Source organism: Taurulus bubalis (genome assembly GCF_910589615.1).
Source record: "Taurulus bubalis genome assembly, chromosome: 14".
In the NCBI taxonomy this organism is placed as follows: Eukaryota; Metazoa; Chordata; class Actinopteri; order Perciformes; family Cottidae; genus Taurulus; species Taurulus bubalis.
The window spans coordinates 7788848-7805736 of NC_136602.1; the positions used below are offsets into that span (position 1 = coordinate 7788848).

At 42.1% G+C, this 16889-nt stretch overlaps 2 protein-coding genes across 4 annotated transcripts in view; one reads left to right on the forward strand and one right to left on the reverse strand.

Annotated features, from left to right (window-relative positions):
- sdccag8 (SHH signaling and ciliogenesis regulator sdccag8) overlaps positions 1–4711 on the forward strand; it is a gene marked incomplete at its 5' end in the record, with an annotated part of 43429 nt that extends 38718 nt beyond the window's left edge. The window contains 2 exons of the mRNA XM_079229701.1: positions 4026–4152; positions 4475–4711. Coding sequence (XP_079085827.1) covers positions 4026–4152; positions 4475–4501 — 154 coding nt within the window. The 3' untranslated portion in view covers positions 4502–4711. The remainder of the gene's footprint in view (positions 1–4025; positions 4153–4474) is intronic.
- A 4938-nt stretch (positions 4712–9649) lies between these two features.
- The window catches only part of akt3a (v-akt murine thymoma viral oncogene homolog 3a), a gene marked incomplete at both ends in the record, with an annotated part of 41829 nt that continues 34589 nt past the window's right edge, over positions 9650–16889 (reverse strand). For all 3 annotated transcript variants that reach the window (XM_079229666.1, XM_079229664.1, XM_079229665.1), the window contains 4 exons: positions 9650–9735; positions 10652–10754; positions 11835–11922; positions 12120–12334. In XM_079229666.1, coding sequence (XP_079085792.1) covers positions 9650–9735; positions 10652–10754; positions 11835–11922; positions 12120–12334 — 492 coding nt within the window. The remainder of the gene's footprint in view (positions 9736–10651; positions 10755–11834; positions 11923–12119; positions 12335–16889) is intronic.

The following is a 16889-nucleotide window of genomic DNA, read 5'->3' on the forward strand; positions in this document are numbered from 1 at the left end:
ACTTGACGTGGTATTCCGAATCGATAAGTAAAATAAATCCTCTCTCCATCGACACATTTATTTCTCCACCACAAGTGTAAAATTCTTCCTGGCAAACAATGTCGACGCATCTCCTGCTTTACAAACCTGGAGCGGATTTCAGAGCTGGCCGGTCATCAGCACAGAATCTCTCTAAGAGACGGCCGTATCTTCTCTTTCCCTGAGAAGATCGCTTCCATGCGTTCGGTGCATCTGCATGTCCCGAGATATCGGAGGTTGTGATTGGATAACGTTTGGCATTTTCCCAGCATGACTCAGATTAGTTTGGCGGTGTGGAGCCGAGGGCCTTCAGTCAACACGTTCCCAACACTTCCCTCATCAAACATTAACAGCTTCAGAACAACAGGCTCCGTTTCTGACCTTTAGGTCCTCCGCTGTGTGTGTGTGTGTGTGTGTGTGTGTGTGTGTGTGTGTGTGTGTGTGTGTGTGGAGCTCATATCTGCTGCACTTTGTGCGGCACATCGGTTGTGTCTATTTGTGTATTGTCTTGTCTTGTGTCTTGGCTCACCACAGCGGGGCTCTTTCTCTCTCTCTCTCTCTCTATGTGTGTGTGTGTGTGTGTGTGTGTGTGTGTGTTACCGTGTGACGTGGCGATGCCCTGCTGTGTTGTGCAGTGTGACGGCGTAGGAGGGGAGAGTGGGCAGAGGGAGAGAGAGAGGGGGCGGCTGGTCAGGACAGCTTGGCAGCCGGCTGCAGGAACACCAGGCGGGGAGGGGAGTCATCGCCCTCGGCCTCCAGGACTGGACAGAGCCTCGGGGGCTGAGATTAAGCACCCAGCGGGTCGCCGGATGGGATGGAGGAGGAGAGGACAGAAGAGAAGGGGGCTGAAGTTGTAGCTGCTGAGGACCGATGGTGTTAATGGATGCTGAGGAAGATGATGATGATGATGATGGAGAAGGGGAGTTTCTAATGAAGTGGGACAGGAATGGACAAGATTGAACCCGGTGGTGGAAAACGAGACAATGTGGGGGAGAGCAGGGAGCAGATTGTGTTGGGATGTTTGCCTCCCCCGTCTGTCGCACACAGGCAGCCTTGCTACTGCCAACATGACCAGCAGGGCAGGGGCATCTGTCTCGCCCCCAGCTACCTCGCTCTGTCTCTCTGCCCCGAGACACAACTCTCTTCTTCATCCTCCTCCTCTTCCTCCTTCTCTCCTTCACACGCATCATTCCTTGTCTCCTTCTGAACCTGTTGAAACAGTGACGGACAAAGTGAAAGGTGTTTACGCTCGTGTCGTGTCAGAGGTTTTCAGAGCATCTTGTCTTGTGAGAGTTTAGATTGAGGGGACTAAGAGACTGAGCAATGTTTCCTTCTCTGATTGTTTCATGTTCATATTTCTTTGAGGCCTGAAGAAGTCAAACTCTCCTTTTAGTTCATAGATTTAAAGTAAAGACTTCTTAACTTTCTCAATCATCTCGCTAAAGGGTACTGTCAGGTGTTTAAGAGACAGTGGTGGAAGGAATACTCAGCTCCAAGTAATTGTTCACAATATAAAATACTCCTTTACGTACAAGTTCTGCATTCAATATTGTACTGAAGTAAAAGTACAGATTTATTATCAGCAAAAAGTATTCATCTAATCTTGCATGATATTGTGACGCATTGATGGGAAAGCTGAATTTTGCTGTTGTTGTCCGGCCAAAGTGGAGCGTGTGTGCGTGTGTGTGTGAGAATCAGTTCGCCTCTGCACCAGAGGACGGGATGACTGACTGACTGTCAAATGGATGAATGGATTAAATAATGAGCTGTTGGTGGGAAATAGCTTAACACATTCCACCTCCACCCCCAAACACAGTGAGCATGCATGCTATTCATACGCCTGTACCCCCAAACCCCATCTGGAAAACACCACACACACACACACACACACACACACACACACACACACACACACACACACACACACACACACACACACACACACACAGTGTCTACCCCCAGTGTGCAGTGAAAGAGTTCATTGTCTGCAGGAGCGGTTTTGTCAAAGGAGACATACTAATTGGGACGTCCGAGGACTGATCAACACTTTGCCTCATAACCGCACAACGTTCTCACCAAACTGTTGACCTGCAATTTAGTTCAGCTATCATGTAATATTGATCAATTGATAGAGACTGGACTTTCACTTAAAGTGGGAGTATTTTGTGCTGGTATTATAACTTTTTTGAGTTTGAGTTTGGTGTCCATCCATCCATCTATTTTCATCCGCTTAATCCGGGGTTGGGTCGCGATGGCAGCAGGTCCAGCAGGCTGACCCAGGCTTCCCTCTCTCCAGCAACATTTATCAGCTCATTCTGGGGGATCCCGCGGCGTTCCCCAGCCAGCCGAGAGATATAATCGCTCCAGTGTGTCCTGGGTCTTCCCCGGGGTGTCCTACCAGTTTGGTGTCAGTTTATTGAAACATGAAAGTTGTGCCACAGTTCTAGTGAAAAACTAAAAGTTCTGTGTTATGCAGAAAAAGGTACTTGTAGTACTTCTATTCTTCTAGAACCCCCCTCACCTCCTGGTGAGGACGGACACAGGAAGTAAGGGACTGAAGGCAAAGGACAGAGGACATGAATTATTTTTTTATGTGGGTGACATGCGTTGGCTGTCCTCACACCCGAGGAATCTTTTTAGGAATTTTCAAGCAGTACAATCAGATAATTAAGATTTTTATATTATTGGATTAGAAAAGGCAAATCCAGGCCAGCAATGGTTCACACATTAGATGGACACAAATAGAAAAGGACAGTGGAGAAGTCACCCAATCTCGCAGCTCTCCAGAGAAGTGTGGACAAAACGATGAGAAGGAAGACGGGACGGATATTACCAAAACGGACACAAGATACTATGGTGTTTTTATCACTATCTACACTGTGACTTTTTAATGACATACTGTACTGTGCATTTTTTAATGTTTTTTTAAAAAAACGACCTTTTAAAGACATGATACACTGTGACTTTTTAAAATGACCTTTTTAATCATGTACTATACTAGGACTGTTTTATGACATTTTATTAATATATTTATTTTTGTATTTAATGGCTTATTATACCATACTATAAATTTACCATGACAAACTTAACTATGACCTGTTCATGTAATACTTCACAACTTTTTAGACATACTATAATGTAACCTTTTATGACATAATACACAATGTTTTAGGACTTCTTGTGATACTGTGACAATTGAGTAATTTTAATGACAACCTTATACTATGACGTTTTCATGACTTTAAGACATAGTATACTTTGACTTTTAGTGACATACTTTATGACATACTATACTTTGACTTTTTATATACTATAAAGGTAAATTAACTAGTACATGTCTAGCGCCTTTCTAGTCTTCCGACCACTCAAAGCGCTGTTACACTACATGTCATTCACCCTTTCACACCCATTCAACACTGATGGCAGGGGCTACAATGCAAAGTGGCACTATCCATCAGGACTAAGTAAGCCTTCACACACCGATGGCTCCGCCCTAGGGAGCAATTTGGGGTTAAGTGTCTTGCCCAAAGACACATTGACAGGGACTAGCGGAGCCGGGGATCCAACCGCCGATCTTCTGATTGAAGGATCACCCGCTCTTTGCTTTGCTAAAACAAGACATCACCTGAAATCTTTCACTATTCACTGACTTTTCCTTTTTCTCCGACAAACCTAAGAATGAATTTTAGAATTCATGAGCAGATTGATTCATAATGCGATGCAATCATTTTAGTTAGTATTGTCCGATATAGTTGCAGTGAGTCAGACCAGAGCATTACCAGTTTCAGATCCTGAATCGCCTCGTCTGATCTCAAATGACTAAATATACACAGCTGTCACATTCATGTAAACAGTGTTGCTTACTTAACAAAGTCCAGTGATATTTAAAAAAAAAAATCTTTGTGCATCCAGCTCTCTTTCAATATTTACAACATTTGGTTTATATCAGCCAGGAGTTTAAGTTCCTCTCACTTAGTTTGTCAATATTTTGTGTGTGTGTGTTGCAGGCTGCAGCAGTTGGACCGTCACTGTCAGAGCAGCGCCCAGCAGGTGTATGAGCTGCTGGCCAAACAAAACCAGCTGATGCAGGAGAGAAACACACTCGCTGAGGAGATGCAAAGCCTGCACATGGAGGTACACAGACACAGCAGAGTGTGACTCACTATTTTGTTTCTAAAGGAATTTGTGATGGTCTCTTTTCTCTTCAGGTGCACATTATAGTCGTCAGTTTACTCAAATAAAATCAGTGAGAAGATGTTTGTCCCGTCATGTCTAATAATTGTACCTGGTCCTTAAAAGCATGTTGTTTATATTCTGTTCATATCAAGTCATTATCAGAGATATGTGTGTATCATTGAGTGTGTGTGTGTGTGTGTGTGTGTGTGTGTGTGTGTGTGTGTGTGTGTGTGTGTGTGTGTGTGTGTGTGTGTGTGTGTGTTTGTTTGTTTCCTTCTAGAGACGAGTCAATACTGTGTCCACATGAGTCGGTCCTGCTTGTTTCCTCCTCCTGTCTCTTTGGATCTGAAGTCAGAAATCTCTTGTTGACAAGAACTCGTCAAACTTTATTTGTGTTGGGGTTTTTTACCCAGGGGGACAAGTGTGTTCATCCTTTTTGTATTATGGTACACTGTATACACTTAATGTTTAATTAACAGAACTGAAAATCAGGTTTCTATTCACTATATTGTGCTACAGACCGTTACTGTGATATATTGAGTGGTTAGTTAGAGGAACTGGGATAACGGGTTCGGCTTGAAAACTTGAATGAGTGAATGAACAAAATGACTCAAACAAGCTTTTATAACATGCTATATTATTTTAATAAAATGTCCCCAGATTTTTTTGGGAAACATTTTGTAATTCTTCACGCAAAGTAATCTTTCTATTTTAACTTATCCATCAGGACTGAACGTTTTGAAGATAAAGTGTTTTGAGCCACACAGCGAATACAAAGTCGACGCCATCGCAGCAGATTGACATAGTGCTTTATTGAAGCAGTCTGTAAGAAGGAAAATAATGTGCATCCCTATCATATACATTGTGTAAAAATACTAAGGATGTACAGTGTAAAAAACAGCTTCATGTTGATGGTAATTTGTTGTTTTCACATCCTCAAGGCCTCGCTGGCCAACAGCACTGCATCCTGACAGCATGAGGGACAGAAAAAGGCCGTTTGATCGATTTGCTGAGTTTCCCGACGCCGTCTCAGAGTCAGTATCAGTTCTGCTCTGCCGACGCGTCAGAGAGGATAGCTGAATTCAGGATCACAGTGCTTCAGGGAAACATGGCCCTCTCTGAGAACAGCTGGCAGATGTCCACAAATATCTCACACAGCTGTAAAGCTACAGTAGATGGACATGGAATTGACTCAATTACACTTTGTATTATTTGTACATGTTTGCCGTTTTTTGTTTGCCGTTTTATAAATAAATGCACCTCATGCTTGTTCATGTTAATAATCATGATAGTAGTCTAGTACTAGAGAAAGAGAGGGAAGGAAGTCTGTTGCAGACACAAGGTCACATACTTTCAGAAATCCTTCCAAACACGGGAGCCATTTACTTCTCTTCATTAAACACCGAGCTGAATGAGGTTTGTGATTATTGGCCGACGCCGACGGTTCATTAACAGGTAAGATCAATACAGAGCAGCTGAGGTCCTTGAAAGGATTTGACATTATTCAAATAGTATTGGAGTCAGATCTGTTGTGTGATAGATGTACAGTACAAACAGCAGCAGCAGCAGCTTTAAGAGTGAACGCTGTCAGTGCAGCGCCACATATCTCACATACCGGCGATTCACACCAGTCGAGGGCACCAGTAAAGCTGGGAGGAGGCATAAAGCATCCAGTTAAAGACGTTACTGACAAGTTCATTCATAGTCTTTTAGGTAAACCCACGTTGATGAAGTGGATTACTAAAGTTCCAGTTTCTCCACTTACAGTAGTTGAAGGAAAACATGTATTACTTATATGATCTCTGACCTTAGAATCAGCATCTGCCAGTAGATGCACTTCAATGCGTAAAGGAGGATTAAATGAGCGTTGGAGACTTGAGGGAGGGAAAACTTCAAAACGAGGAGGAGTCAGCGACATCAGTATATATATATATATATATATATATATATATATATATATAAAATCTTAACATTTTATCTCATGAAGACTGACCAAGTTACTGAACATTCCCACTGAGCGTGATTCTGCAGTGGCAGCGCTGACTCCTCTCTGGCATGAGGGACACAATCACCCAGGTCCGACTGAAGACTTCAGAGCAACATCAAAGCTATCGGTTGTATGCGGAGGGAAGATGTGCTTTAAAAATCTTTTTCTTAAAAAATAATATGGAAGCTAAAAATCTTTCTTTAAAGCGGGGTTTAATCAGATTCCTCATGTGAAAGTGCTGTGGCCAAAGCTATAAAGTAGTTTTTTTTTTTATGAACTCTGGTTCCTAATGATTTTGGCGGTAAGTGCACACATACAGCTAGAGCTCCTCAGTTGCTCGCAGACCTGGGTCAAATCAAAGCTGAATTCCTTCCAAATACTTGTGAGCGTTTGCTTGAGCCTGTCACGGGTGCCAGCTGGGTGGGAATTGTACTCATTTTTGAACTATTCGGCTGCTTCAGCTTTGCCAGACAGGCTCAATCGATCACAGAGTATGTTTCATAAGAGTTCTGAATTTGACTTTGACTCAGGACTGGTTAGTGAGGACAGAGGACGATAGCACACAGGCCAGCGCCATCCGTTTCTACTTTCTGCCATGAAGCGCCTTTGCCAGCTAATAGCAATTTAATGGATGTGCAAGTGTAAAGCATATGGACTTAAGAGCAGTGGGAAAAAAAAAGGTAATTTGTCGTACAAGAAATATCTGTAAAGAAAAACGAAAGGATTTATTTTTAGAACAAAATATCTGGGGACTTAAACTGCAGAGTGAAACACGACTACAGCCCCTTACTGCTAAACTCCAAAACAAAATGACATCAAATAAATTAAATAGAAAAGAAATTCAAGTTATCCATCAACGATAATAGGAAAAACATTCAAATAAATATTGGAATACAATGTCCTATGTCTAATCAGAGCATCTCCTCTGGTACTCTCTTTAAATCTATCATCAAAATATTAACGGTGACATGTTGATTTTTAGGATGCAGTTGAAATTTCACATTTAAAAAAATATATTTCCTCACATCTGGTGATTTTGTCTTCCTCCGAAGTGCTGGATGTATTCTGATTTAAACCATAAGGTTTACTGGCGTTTGAAGACAGAGAAATTTAGTGGATTTTAAATCTTGTTGGTCAGACTGGAAGACATGAAGACGCAAACAAACAAAGTCCAGACCAGAGAGATGACTGCTTGTTAAAGACAGAGGCGTCTGACCTTACAAACTCCCATTTTAGAACCGTTCTCCTCTTCTCTGACTCGACACACTTACAGTAAAAAGTAGCTCTTACGTCTCAGTACCGACTCTTTTCCAATCCTACCACTTTACATTTAGACTTCTGCGCTGCACTCTGTTTCTTTCTGCTCAACTTCCACTTTGTCTTTCTGAACTCTGAGCCTTCACCAACACTCTGATCAGATTAAAGAGGGGAACATGAGTGTGTCAATAAGCAATCAAGAGAGATGAGCCCCCATAAACACCTGTGGGATGATTTGGATCAAGTTAAAGAAGAAAAGGGGATTATACATATATATATATATATATATATATATATATATATATATATATATATATATATATATATTAGCTCACAGTAGACTACCATCTGTCTTTAATGCGTCCCGTCACCTCTTGCCGTCACATTTTGGTCACAAAACAAAACAAAAACATCATTCAACTTAACAATGGAGCAGGAATGCGATCTGCTTTCCCTCCTACATTCTTCAGCCATTTTTGTTTCTTGAGGTGCCTTTTTTTTTTCTTTTTTTTCTCAGCCCTAAGAAATAGTTTTTCTAGAATAATGTAATAACAATAGAAAAAGTTAAATATAAAACTGATGAGTAGAACAATAAATAGAACATATATATTTATATATATATATTATAGCCATTGATGTGATTTGTGTAAACCCATAACTTTGTTGATGTGTACCTCCTAGTAGACCATAATGTCTCTTTAATAAAAATCCTTTATAAGAATCTCACAGGAAACAGGAAATCAGCCGTTAACTCAATCATCAATACGTCATAAATTATAACATAATATACATTTGTCATCATTCTTGGAGCTTTTTTTCACCTGCACTCGCTCTCTATTCTCATCCACAAAGCCCCGTCTGCCATCTTGGGCTTCTCTTTCACTCTGTGGTGAATTTGTTCCTGCTGCAGTTTCATTTTCCTGCACAAAGACAGAGAGGTACAGCCGTGTGGTTCCCGAAACCATGACAACAACATGTCACTGTAAAGCTTCATCATCAACACAAAGTAACATTTCACTTTTGTGTTCCCTTTTGGGACAGAAGAGAATCAAACTCAGAGGGACTGAAAGTTGGGGAGGGGAGGAGAGGGGGGGATTCAAACTAACTGCTTTCCTCTCATTTTCACCTCCTTGTGATGGTTATATCAACCAACTTGCACTGCATTGTGGGTAACGTAGTAAAGCTCATGGTTCGGGAGCTTCCTCCTTCTGAACTGCTGTGCTTTGAGGTGCGCTCTTAAACACAAACCCATAATAGGACCTCACACACACAAACACGTCATCCTTTCAACCGTCTTACGTCGACAGAGTTGATGAGTCATAGCGGTACATTAGGAGTAAAAGCAACACCTGTGCTGCAGCTGTACAAGCATAGACATTAATACAGGTGTTTGATGTGTTGCTGGCGCCTGTATAATGTAGTAGCACCGGGTTTTAATAGTAGAAGTATAGTAGTAGTAGGAGTAATAGTACCTGTGGTAGTAGTTGAAATAGCAGCAACAACAATAATGAATTGCACTGAGCGAAACCTGAGTCAAATCCTACCCGACAACGTGAGCTGTGTCGGATTCTGCTCACTGGGGACAACTGCTCCCTCAAAGCCAGGCAGCCTCAATCAATCCCAGAATTATTGAGTGAGGATTTGAAATCAGACCCGAGTGCCTCTCTGAGTCTGAGAGTTTCCGTCTGTTTGCAAAAGCCTGAGATACAACCGGTAACGGCAGTTTAGGTTTGAGTGACTTAAATGCTATATCTCCATCTCACGGATAAAAAGCCACAAAAACGTCTCCTTGATGCATCAGCTGTTGTCTAACTTGTTCATACGTGTTTGTTTCTTAGAGTCTGGCAGGACCGACACATGTCAAAGCACAGCAGGCCACCGGTGATGCTCCTGTCATTAAAGGGACATTACATAGTAACGGATCACATCACAGTTTCGGATCACCTAGGGTTGCAGCGCAGGATTAGAAAGTAATTTTGCCTGGAAGTTCTCTCTAAAAAGGGATTCACTAAATTCAAATGAATAGAGAAGCAGACTGCAGAGGTGAAAAAGAGGAGGAGGATGAGGGGGATGATGAGGAGGAAGAAGAGGAGAGAAGGAGAAGGGCACAATCCTTCCAGTCTTTCTGGGGAGGGCCAAAGCTGTGGGTCTTTTTGTCCCACACTGATGACCTCAGAGACCAGCTGTGATGATGTCACCGTGATCGACACGTCATTCCCGGCCACTGGCAGAGTAGGAGAACTGTGGGAAGTGCGGTCTTCTCTCGTTATCCAGACAGTCCATCCCGTCCTCGTCGACTGAAGACACAAGTTGATTCAGAAGTAATTAATTATATTACTAATTACACAATAAAGTAAGTATTCAGTTAAAATGAATACATACAATTCCATAAAAAGCATTGTGTTCGGGAAGTTGTAGATTTAAACCGAACACACTTCAATTAACAAGTGTGTCTATGATCTCCGGCGTACTAACTGATGTGCGACCTCCAGAACAAGTGGAACCTCACATTAGCGCTAAGAAACACATCGGTTCCACTCATGCATAATTCAGTGTTCAACATTTAGAAGCTGGTATCTTTACTTCAAACGCCTATGAAGCGCTGCATGTGGCCTGAGGACTATTGCAGAGACACTTGAATAAACAGACAACAGCCCTTTTTCAGTGTTTGTTACCCAGTTATGTAAAGTTGAATATCTCACCTAAAGAAAGAGTGAGAGCGCTGATGAAGTACTTAAAACTGCAATTATTAAAGTGATCAAAATGAAAAAAAGCTACTGTTGATCATTATCAGATGTTTGACCAAACCATCTACTGACTGCAGCTACACAACTGATTCATCACAATTTATATAATAGAACACTTTTATTAACAACATTCATGATCCTCTGCAGAAATGATTTCACATATAATAACTCAAACACATACATTGTTAGGTGGGATGTGTGCTATTCTCACAGTAAGATGTCATATTTAACCCAACACTACACACACACACACACACACACACACACACACACACACACACACACACACACACACACGCTCCAAACCAGAGCGTTCACTTCTTCTGTCACCGTGTTTATTTCTATATTTTTCTCTCCACTGAGAATATCTTCAGCAATGTCAAAAAGGAAAGTGAGATTTTCTTGGTTTTAATGTGGGCATATGTTTGTAAGTAGACGTGTGAGAAAAAGTGAGAGACAGACTCACATTTCTCTGGAGGAGTGATTGTGATGGTTTGGGCTGTAAACTCCTCATCAAAGTATCTGGTGTCCGTCTCCGACGTCACCTGAGGCCTGAAGGGAGGGACCATCTGGGGCAGAGATGAGAGGGCGACACAAAGAGGAAAGATCACATCAGACAATAACACCGCCGAACAACAGAGCTGAAAGACACCAAACTCAGTTGGTGTCTTTGGGGCACCACACCGGACCAATGGGGATGCAGCATACCACAGAAATACAACAGCAAAGTCTTTAATCTTAGCATTGTCGATCATAAAATAGTCATACAAAGCCTCAGAGTGTAGTATGTCATAGTATAGTGTAACATAAAATGCCTTAGTGTATGTAGTATGTCATAAAAAGTCTTAAAAATTGAATTTATGTAAAAATGTGGATGTATACGAGTACATAGTTTTTGTGTAGAATGTCATTACAAAGGTAATAAAAAGGCATAGGACAGTATGAAATACGAAAGTTCTAATATAGTATTTTGTGTCATTAAAAATACATGAAAAGTCCAAGTCATGAAAATGGAAATATAATAAATCTAGAACAGTAAAAGAATAGTATGTCATAAAAAAAAGTGTCAAAATAAGTTACATTATAGTATGTTGTAATTATTTTTAAAGAAAAAGTAATTAAAAAAAACTCCATAGGATAGAATGCCTATAAAGTCATTAAGAAGTCATAGTATAGTTTGTCATAGTAGTCATGAAAAGTAATGGTAAAGTATGGCATAACATTTTTATGTATAATATGTAATTTCATAAAATGTCATAAAATAGTAGTAACCTATTGTAGTATGTATTAAAAATGGCATAAAAAATAATGTATGTGTATGTAGTCAAGTTGCATTTTACATTCATGTCCATCTAAAATGCCCTGCATTTATAATTTCTTTGAATTAGACATTTTTATCAAAGGAGGCGTGTAAATGTGATCTGTACTTCAGGTGAATATGTATTTCATTTCATTTTTTACTTTTGTTTTGTTGTACCACAAGGAAAGGAAAGAAAGGAGGGAGGAGAGAAGAAGAGAGGAAAAGGAAAGAAGCCATAGCTCTATGGTGAGGTATTTTTCTACTATCCAATCATGCTTTATTAGACCGTATGAAAACAATCGCTCAGTTCACAGTGCAAACGTAGTTTTACCTTAATATTGCTTCATACCTTTTTATCATAGACATCCTGCCAGTCGACTCCAGAGAAGAAACTGTGCCTCATTATTTCTTTAGCGTCATCTGGTCCTCCACCAAGCCTAGTGAACAGGAGAGGAGTGTTAAAATAAAACTAACTAAGAGCTGACTTATAGAAGTCATCAAAAGTGATTGAGATATTTATCACTTTAAAAAAAACAATAAAAGTGGGAAAAACTCCTGCATGTATTTACTCCAAGTTCATCTGTTCTACTCTACATTTATACACACGGTTACATCCACGAAACCACAAGCGAACCGTTTGTTGGGGTCTTTGATGAGCAGGCCCGACAGCAGGGACTTGGCGTCAGACGACAGAGTACGCGGGAACTTGATGTCTTCCATGAGGATGAGCTCAAACAGCTTCTCGTGGTCCTGGTTGTAGAACGGCAGCCGGCCGCACATCATCTCGTACGTCACAACACCCAAACCCCACCAGTCCACCGCCCGACCGTAGTCATTGTCCTCCAGGACCTGAAGAGTGCAGAGGTAGACAGAAACCCAATGTTTGCCTTTTTGTTTGTTTGTTAAACAGGACCATTTGTTTTATGGACATCTGCTTTTATTCTGCATTTCTGCATTTATTTTATTGGACAATAAAGACTGCCGAAGGTATTCGACGAAGAGGCAGATGAGCGAGCAAAGACAGCAAAAGGAGAGTCAATATGTCATTTTGCTCAAGGGATGAATAAAAAATAAGAAAAAAAAAACAGTAAAAGTTGTCTGAGAAGAACAGAAGTTGAAGCACAGATAACATGGGCTGAGGTGTAGACGGTGAGCCCCCCTCTCTCAATACAAAGACACACACATACAGAGGAAAACATCATGGGATGGCAGGTCTTCAGAGGCCCCTGTTACAGTAAGGGAGTCAGTGTGCTGGCGTGGCCCACCAGATGCCCCTCGTGTCCCTGCCAGCTCTCCCCTGGCGCACTGATCCTTCTCCTGGCAGGGACAAAGAGGAACGTCCCTGGATGGAAAAGGCAGGAACAGCCCGCAACATGGGTCAGGGCCAGTCCGACCTCCAAGCTGGCTAGCACAGGTACTGTACTGTGAGCTGCTGTGTTGTGTGTGTGTGTGTGTGTGTGTGTGTGTGTGTGTGGGTTTGTGTGTGGCTAGGAAAGAGCTTCTGTGAAAGAAGTCAGTCCCGTATCAAAGTCTTGTGTCTGGGCTTCCTTCCTGCTCTTATTCCCCTGCCTGCTCTCCTTGCGCCGTCCTCTCCATCCCGTCTTATCCTGCCTCCTCAGTCCTCTAATCATGTCTTCCCTTGCTTGTTCCTTCCCTTTCATCCAGTCATGGGCCTGTTCGCTCAGCTCTGGAAGAGCAAGGCAGAGAAAGGAAAGGGAAAAGGGAGGCAGACGCAGGAAGAGAGAGGTATTTCAGGTGCTTTTGAGGCCTTAATTAACATAATACGCTTTTTAACATGATGAGTGTGTATGCTTGCTTGTGTTGCATGAGAGTGTGTGCGTGTGTGTGACAGACAGACAGACATAGTTGGAGAGCAGCCAGAATAGCATATGTTAAACATCTCGCCAATAATAACAACATCTCACTCACTGTTAATAATGGACCAGCTAACAGGCATAAATACACGAATGCAAACATGCAAACACATACTATACTGACAGAAACATGTTTGGATTATTATAAATGAGATATTGAAACTATACAGCAAATTCATATTATCAAAAGGATTTTTTTTTTTTATGCCAACTAATATCTCATTAAAAGTTTCAGTAATTGTGCTCCACGCTGACCCTTTGAACCTCAGATTTTGGGCACGTGAACGTGTCGTATCAAAAGATGAGAAGGTGGTTTGAGTTCATAAAATCTTCAGCTTTTGATTAAAAAACTGCCAGTTGTATGGTCGTGAATACCCATGAGTGTGATGTTTCTGAATTACACGTTCTCATAAATACATTTCATATAATCAAAGTGATAGACGATTAATAATTGCTTTTTGGGCACACTTTGGGCAGTGATAATAATTCAATCTTGTGTTAATATTGCAGAACAGGAAACCTGCAGGGTAAACCCCGCAATTATGTGAGAGACTTGTAATTTACACTCACCAGAGTATAATAAAAATAGCCTTTTTCTACTTGGCAGTTTCACCAGATAAGTGTCAGATAAAGGTGCAGGTGAGCTTCTGTTGTACAGCCCCAACTGTAGATTATGATAAATGTCATTCTGCAATGAGACAAGGTAAGAGAAAACACCAAACAGCTGCCTGCGAGTTTCCACAGCAGCTCAATGCTACCGAAAGCTGGTCATTAACGACTGAGCTCACACACTCGACACTAAACTGCTAATGATGCAGGCGGCTGCTTCAGCGTGTGCAAGTCAACATGTGCCGGGAAGTGAATAAAAGAGGTATGAGTGCTGTATACTGTGTGTGTGTGTGTGTGTGTGTGTGTGTGTGTGTGTGTGTGTGTGTGTGTGTATTACGCTGGTCACCCTGTTGGCAGCTGGAGAGAAAAGCTGGGGGAACGAAGCACCGCCAGCTCCAGATATACTATTGATTGGTACGGCTGAAGGGATAACACTGGCTTAGACTGCTGGGAGACTGTCAAGCACACGCAGATACACACAGATGCACACACAGATGCACACAGACACACACACACACACACACACACACTCACGCACACACACTCACAGCAGATGGAATATTTATCCGTTCTCATCAAATTCATAAAGTTTTGAGAGTGAGGCAAACTAGGAAATGCTTGGTGTTTCGTTCTCTGCAGCTTGAGGAGGGACACACGCACGCACACACACATTGTGCGTATTTAAAAAAATTAAAATTCTGAGTTTTCAAAGCGGTTTTCAATGCAGATATACGGGGCTGTGACTCTTTGTACAAAAAAGGTACAGAAATGTATACAAAAGCAAGCAGTCCAGTTGGACATGTATATGCATGCCAGTGTACGTGTGTGTGTGTGTGTGTGTGTGTGTGTGTGTGTGTGTGTGTGTGTGTGTGTGTGTGTGTGTGTGTTTGTGTGTCCTGGGACCAAAGAAAGTGGTGGCAGCTCGGTTGCAAGCAGGGAGCAGATTAATCCACACAGAGCCAGAATGCTGCCCCACAGCCTTAGGCATGGAGGCATCGGAGTGTGCGTGTGTGTGAAAGTGTACAGTATGTGTGATTATTTGTATATTTTAGAAACAGACAGGACAAATAAATAGGACAAGGCAGTAGGTGTAACACATTAGATACATCAGCAAGAGAGAAGAGACGAAAGAAGCGGAAAGAGAAAAGCAGCCGTTAGAGAGAAGGTCTTGTCCTGTCCTGGTCCCTATGGGGCGGCCATGTGGCAACTAGATGCTGCTTGCGGGGCAGGGGCTTTGGCAGCCTGGACAGGACTAGATGGGACGGGACGGGCACACACAGCCTGTGGCTGTACCAGCCCAGACACCCAGCAGGCTACTGGGAACACAAACACACACCTCATATACTGGGCACAGTTAACATACACTCACATATGTTGGTGTCACACAGAGACCTTCCATCTCCAAAGTGTCATCATTTGGAGATAGGTTCATGCTGACACTGTTCTGATGTTTTCAAATGTTTTACTAACGGCTGACTGTGCTGCTATGTTTATGAAAAATGTAGTTCCAACAAAAAAATTATTAAAAAAAAATCACAATGCCCGACATGTAAAACATCTAAAAATAAAAACAAATTTGAGAAGTCGAAATCCATGCTCTTCAAAAAAAAAAAACAGTCAAACACAAACAATATTAGAAAATAGAGACAAACACTCCACATGTGTTTGCTCTGATTCAGTTTTTCTATCCCTTCACAAGGACTTTCACACTGCTTACTGTTCATTAATCTTTCTGTATTGATGACAATCCTTGAAACAATTAAATCGAAGAGTAACTCACTTTACAGCCGTTTGTATCTGTGTGTGACACAAACCCTCTTCATTCACTTCTCATCTGCCCTTTTCAGTGACGGCAAACATGGGAACTGTCTGAATTTCACTCCTGTAACCCTGAAATAATTCCTCTCCCTTCTCATCTTCCTCTGTCTTAAACCCCCACCTACCCCTCTCTCTTTAATCCCGGCTACTTTGCATCTCTGTAACTTGGCTCCGAGCAAACTGTGTTATTTTTACACGCGGGCGGGCGAGCAGAGCGTGCGGGCGGGTGAGTGGCGGCGGCGGTAGTGTAGATTTCCAGGTTTTTTCCGAGCACCTTCCTCCAACCTCGCCCATCTGCCGCCATCTGCCTCGCTTTAGCCTGCACTTTCTACTGCAATCACACACACAGCACACACGCGCACACACATAAATGCACACAGACGCACATCCTGTGAAAAATAACCAACAGCCTCCAATCAGCTTTTGGCACGCAAAGGAAGGGACTCTAAAAAAAAGCACAAAATGCTGCGCCAAATTGTCCTCCATACTTTTTCAAGTGGGATATACACTATGCCTCTCTCCTCCTGCCTTCATCTCCACATCTACATCTCCACCACCCACAGTCCTGTAACGCTCTCGCCAGTTGATCTGCTGGCCTTCAAGTGAAGCAGCGCTGATGCCTGGACAGCGGATGGCTGCAAAAAACTATTACAGGAATGTAGTTATGCGGTTGTGTGCGTGTGTGTGTGTGTGTGTGTGTGTGTGTGTGTGTGTGTGTGTGTGTGTGTGTGTGTGTAAGCGCTGTGCTGTGCCCTTTTACAATTCAACCAACACCCTCATTAACACGCATAAGCTGCATATTTACTGTTCACCCTGATATTATGGAAAGCGTTCGTCTGTGAAATCTGCTAATTAAAATGTACATGCATAAATTCCACTGTAAAAAGGTTTCAAACATCAGAGTCCTTCTAAAATTCAGGGTGTTACGGGTACGGAGTGGTGACTTTGTGACTTAAGGGTACGATGCATGTGACGATGCCACAGATGCTTTTATGGATGACAAAGTCTCAGTCAATCTGCTCTGTCTACATAACACAGTCCCTGAGATGTATGTCATGTATCAGGTGATTGTATTATATTATAGGATCTCCATTGTGTTGTGG